A 6,000-nucleotide genomic window follows, 5' to 3' on the forward strand; every position below is an offset into this window, starting at 1 on the left:
TTGAACTCCATGGTGGTTTTATTTACTGAACATCACAACACTGATAACAACATTTTATATTGTACAGCTAAGGTCTGGTAGTCTCTTATGTTTGACTGTAATGGTCCACTCTTTCTCTCCTGTAAGATTCTGACTACTGAGAGCTATGAAATAACACCAAGGAAAGGAAGCAAAGCAGTGTTTGTACTCATTGTGTCACCTAAAGCCTGTCATACAAACAGCATGATTCACACTGGTCTTGTCCATACTGAAGGCCCAGGAGCACCCTATCTGTGGTTTGTAATTACCAGGACCTTACTATACACTCTGTAGGCACTGAGTGATTACTCTGTTTAACTGTTTCCTGATATATATCAAACCATGCTGTCATGTAAACCCTGTCACAAAACCACACTCATGTTAAAGAAGTAAATACAGCAAATACATTCTTATCAATAGGGATGACAGTGATAAGCCCATCTAAAATGAACTGAGCAGCTGGCATACCTCCCAAACAACTCTTGAGTGTGCTTTCATCTTATAATTGTGGTACTGGTTACTCCTTCTTCTCACCTACTACAGTGCATTGTACCTATCTCTTTAATAGTATCTACAACTGTGTAAGCCTCTGAGGGGATGGGACTATGTTTACCTCTGCACACACAGTGCCTGGCATAGTATGGTTGTCCAAGAAGTAGTTATGGGAAGAGTGAGTGAATAAGTAAGTGAAATAACATATTGATCCTCTTTGAGTCAAATGTTACGTATAATTGTAATTATTTTTCTGAGTAGAAATGAACTTTGTCCATCGTCTTTCACACATTCTATCTTATGGTGAAAAGCATGCATTGATGGGGCTACAGGATAGGATTGTGGGATAAGTGCATTCTCTGGCTTTGGATTAGAACAAAATTAACTGGCTTACTGTCATCAGACCCAGGATATTGGCCCCCTGAGGAGTATTTTTTTTACTTGTTTCTTTTAATTCTGACTGATCAGTTTTGTAAAGATATTTATCCATTTGGATTTAGATTTAAAATATAGAAATATAATACTATCAAAGGAGAAATTTGTAATGTCCCTAGGATACAGGATGGGATGCAAAGGGAAGTTTGGAGGATCAAAGTAGTTAAATAGAATTCATATTAAGAAGAGAAATCTGGCCTTTGATTTCTTAGCCACAAAAGCATCACTTGAAAAAGCAGCAATAAACAAGAGATGACACAGAATCACAAGACACATATGTTTTAAATTGGAGAAAAGCAAATCAGAAGCCAACATTTTTTTTTTGCTGGAATTGATTTGAGAAACAGTTTTCTGTACAGCTCTACAAATAGTATTTCATAAATCCTGGGTGTTTTATCCTTTTTCTAAACACTCTTGGGTTTGACATCATTTGTTTCAGTTTTCTGAGACCCTTAGTGGTTATGCAGCTTCACTATTCAGGTAGACTCTTCCCATAGCTACATAACAAATTGCTTCCACCCTCAGCATTCTACAGCTCCAAATCCAGTTGGCTGATATCAGTCATAATCTTATTTGATATCTTTGTAGATTTTAACACTATTTACCATAAATTCCTTGAGACTACTTCTTATCTTGGTTTCTAGGATATGATTCTCTTTTGGTTCTCTTCCTTCTTTTTGCCTTATCCTTAGGCATCTTTATGGAGTCCTTTCCCATTTTCCTTTAATGGTAGAGTTCACTGGTGTTCAATCTTAATTGTCTTTTCAGATTAAAAACTATCTCTGGAGAAGATGATGTCAGCAAGATGGCAGAATAGAAAAATCCAGGTCCTGTTTCCACCACAGAAACATCAAGTAAACAACAAAGGAATGTCTTAATAGCCTTGTGAGAGCTCTGGAAATCAGTCAAGAGTCTGCAGCAACCAAGAAAATGTCCAACCAAGCAAAAGCCACACTCAAAATGGTAGAAAATTTCATGGCATTTTTCCTAGCCTTTGCCCTAGTCTCTCCCTCATCACAGTGTAGTGGGGTTGAAAGGAAGTGATCCAATTCCTGTCTCCTCCCTTGAAACGGGATGAAAAAAAAAAAAAGCAAGACATGTTTACAATGTCTAGCTTGTCTGTCTGGAGGCTGCCGGCAGGACTGGTTTCTCTCTTTCCTAACTTGGAACTCAGGCAAGAATGTAGGCATAGTTTGGACATTAGATTGAAAGCCACTGAAAAGAGTAGCAACAACCTCAGCCTGTGAGCGATACAAGCAGATGAAAATGCACAGGTGACTGCGGACAAGAGATAATGAGAAGAGAAATACAGTAAAACATCTAAGACTTTGAGAAGGATGAGACAGAGAAATTAAGACATGTTAAAATCAGCTCTTCGTATAGGAGAATTGGAGGGAAAGCACACGCACAAATAGAGAGAACATGAATGCTCAGAAAAGGTCTGAGAAGACGTTCAGCCTTCATGCTAGGCTGATTGGTGAAGGTCTTTTTCTGCACAAAGTCAGTCTGCAAAGACAAGAAGAGGTGACTATTTTTTCAAATGCCCAATTCCAACAAAAGATCCAGACATACAAACAAATAAGGAAACATGCTCAAAAGAACAAAACAACCTCTAGAAATGTACCCTAAAGAAACACAGACTTCAGAAAAATTAGACAAAGAATTTAAAACAATTGTCTTAAATATGCTCAATGACCTAGAGAAAAGGACAGAGAACTAAAAGAAATCAGAAAATATTGTAGGAACAAAATGAGAATATCAAAAAAGAGGAATTACAAAAAAAACAGATTTGTAGATCTAAGAAATAAATACAAGAACTGAATTTAAAAATTAACTAGAGGGAATCAACAGAGGAAAAGAATTTATAAAGATGAAGACAGGTAATTTGAAATTATCAATTCTGAGTAACAAAAAGAAAAAGCTGAATAAAAGATAAACTAGCCTAATGGACTCGTTAGTAATGGGGCACCATTAACCTAATGAATTATAAGAATCCTGGAAAAAGAAGAAAAGATAAAAGAAAGAGAGCTCATTTGAAGACATGATGGCTGAACACTTCCCAAATTTGAGAAAAGACATGGACATATAAATTCAAGAAGCTCAGCAAACACCAAATAAGATTAACCTAAACACAACACAGCAAGACACATTGTGTTCAAACTACTGAAAGTCAAAGACATAAAGAATTTTGAAAATCTCAAGAAAAATAATTACTCATTACAAATGAGAAATCTTCAATAAGATTGTCAGCAGGCTTCTCAATAGAAAACTTTCAGTTCAGAAGACAGTAGGATATATTTAAAGTGTTGACAGGAAAAAAAAACTGTAAAGAAAATTCAGTGCTATTCCTATCAAGCTAACAATGACATTCTTCACAAAACTAGAAAAAGACTATTTTAAAATTCATAAGGCACCAACAAAGAGCCCGAATAGGCAACGCAATGCTAAGCAAAAATAGCAAAGACAAAAGTATCGCATCACCTGACTTCAAACTATACTACAAGGCTACAGTAACCAAAGTACTATGGTACTGGTACAAAAACAGAGCAGAAACATGGACCAATGGAACCGAATAGAGAACCCAGAAATAAGGCCGCATACCTACAACCATCTGATCTTCAACAAAGCTAACAAAAACAAGCAATGGGGAAAGACTTCCTGTTCAATAAATAGTGCTGGAATAACTGGCTAGTCATATGCAGAAGATTGAAACTGGACCTCTTCCTTACTCTACGTACAAAAGTCAACTCAAGATGGATTAAAAACTTAAATGGAAAACCCAAAACTATGAAAGGCAACCTAGGCAATATCATCCTGAACATAGAAATTGGCAAAGATTTCATGAAAAAAACACCAAAAGCCATCATAACAAAGGCAAAAATTGACAAATATGATGTAGTTAAACTAAAAAGCTTCTGCACAGTGAAAGAAACTATCAACATTGTCAACAGACAACCTACAGAATGGGAAAAAATATCTGCAAACTATGCATCTGACAAAGGCCTGATATCAAGCATCTACAAGGAGTTTAAATAAATTTACAAGAAAAAAATAACAACTCCATTAAAAAGTGGGCAAAGGATATGAACAGACACTTTTCTAAAGAAGACATACATGCAGCCAACCAGCATATGAAAAAAAACCCAATATCACTGATCATTAGAGAAATGCAGATCAAAACCATAATCAGATACCATCTCATATCAGTCAGAATGGCTATTGTTAAAAAGTCAAAAAATAACAGATGCTAGCGAGAGTGCAGAGAAAAGGGAACACTTATACACTGTTGGTGGGAGTGTCAGTTAGTTCAACCATTGTGAAAAGCAGTATGGTGATTCCTCAAAGTGCTAAAAACAGAACTACCACTCAACCCAGCAATACCATTACTGAGTATATACCCAGAGGAATATGAATCATTCTACTACAAAGATGCATGAATATGAATGTTAATTGCAGCACTGTTCACAATAGCAAAGACATGGAATCAACCTAAAAGCCCACCAGTGCCAGGTTGGATAAAGAAAATATGGTATATCTAAGCCATGGAGTACTATGCAGACATAAAAGGAATGAGATCATATCTTTTGCAGGAACATGGATAAATCCATTATCCTTAGCAAAGTAATGCAGGAACAGAAAACCAAATACTGCACGTACTCAGTAATAAACAGTAGCTAAATGATGAGAACTCATGAACACAAAGAAAAGAAAAAACAGGCACTGGGGCCTCCTTGAGGGTGGAGGATGAGAGAAGGGAGAGGATCAGAAAAAATAACTCTTTGGTACTAGGCTTAGTACCCAAATGACAAAATAAACTGTACAACAAACCCCCATAACAAAACATTTGTTTCCTATATAACAAATCTGCACGTGTACCCTAGCCCTCAAATAAAAGTTACAAAAAAATACTTTTATAATAAAGAGAGCTTCTCAGAGAAGAAAAAACCTGTAAAAACAGAATTTTGTGTCCTTTAACATTCAAGGAGATATGGCCGGGCGCGGTGGCTCACGCCTGTAATCTCAGGACTTTGGAAGGCCGAGGCGGGAGGATCACGAGGTAAGGAGATCGAGACCATCCTGGCTAACACAGTGAAACACCGTCTTTACTAAAAATACAAAAAAAAATTTAGCTGGGCATGTTGGCGGGCGCCTGTAGTCCCAGCTACTAGGGAGGCTGAGGCAGGAGAATGGCGTGAACCCCGGAGGCAGAGCTTGCAGTGAACTGAGATTGCGCCACTGCACTCCAGCCTGGGCGACAGAGAGAGACTACGTCTCAAAAAAAAAAAAAAAACAAAAAAACAAAACATTAAAGGAGATATATAAATATATTAAATTATCACATGTACCCCAAAACTGTGTACATTTATTACATATTGATAATAAATAAATGAATTATGAGAGAGAAATTAAGACATTCCCAGATTTTACAAAAAGCCAAGAGAATTCATTACCACTAGACCTTCCCTACATAAAATGCTAAAGGGAGACCTTCAAGTTGAAATGAAAGGATGCTGGGAAATAACTCAAAGCCATGTGAAAATATAAAATTTTTCTGGTAAATGTAAACATAGGGGCAAATATCAAAGCTTATAATGTTGGTTTTAAACTCCACTTTTAATGATTTAATAAAATCAAAAAAGACGAAAGCACAAAAAATAATTATAAATTTATGCTAATGAGTACACGAAATGTAAAGATGTAATTTGTGACATGAATAACATAAAATAGAGGAGGATGGAACTGTAAAGAACCAGAGTTTTGTACATAAGCAAAGTTAAGTCATTATCAGTTTTTAATAGATCGTTGGAACTTTGGGATGTTTCATGTAATCCCCATTAAACACAAAGAAGATATTTATAGCATATATGCAAGGAGAATTGAGAAGAGAACCAAAATGTCACTGAAACTGGGCCCAAAAGAGTTAAAGAAATCAATAACTATCAAAAATGCTTGAATTTGCATCTGGATACATGAGAAGAAAAAGCAACTTGCTGAAAAGCTAAACTCCTTTCACTTATAAGATAACACAATCGATAAAAATCAATGAAAACCAAT

At 36.1% G+C, this 6,000-nt stretch overlaps 1 protein-coding gene across 2 annotated transcripts in view; it reads left to right on the plus strand.

Moving 5' to 3' along the window:
- Positions 1-3,843, plus strand: part of LOC105484432 (uncharacterized) — a 334,675-nt gene extending 330,832 nt beyond the window's left edge. For both annotated transcript variants that reach the window (XM_071075681.1, XM_071075702.1), the window contains one exon: positions 1,714-3,843. In XM_071075681.1, coding sequence (XP_070931782.1) covers positions 1,714-1,762 — 49 coding nt within the window. In that variant the 3' untranslated portion in view covers positions 1,763-3,843. The remainder of the gene's footprint in view (positions 1-1,713) is intronic.
- The last annotated feature ends 2,157 nt before the right edge of the window (positions 3,844-6,000 follow it).

The sequence above is a fragment of the Macaca nemestrina genome, chromosome 1 (genome assembly GCF_043159975.1).
Source record: "Macaca nemestrina isolate mMacNem1 chromosome 1, mMacNem.hap1, whole genome shotgun sequence".
Lineage (NCBI taxonomy): Eukaryota > Metazoa > Chordata > Mammalia > Primates > Cercopithecidae > Macaca > Macaca nemestrina.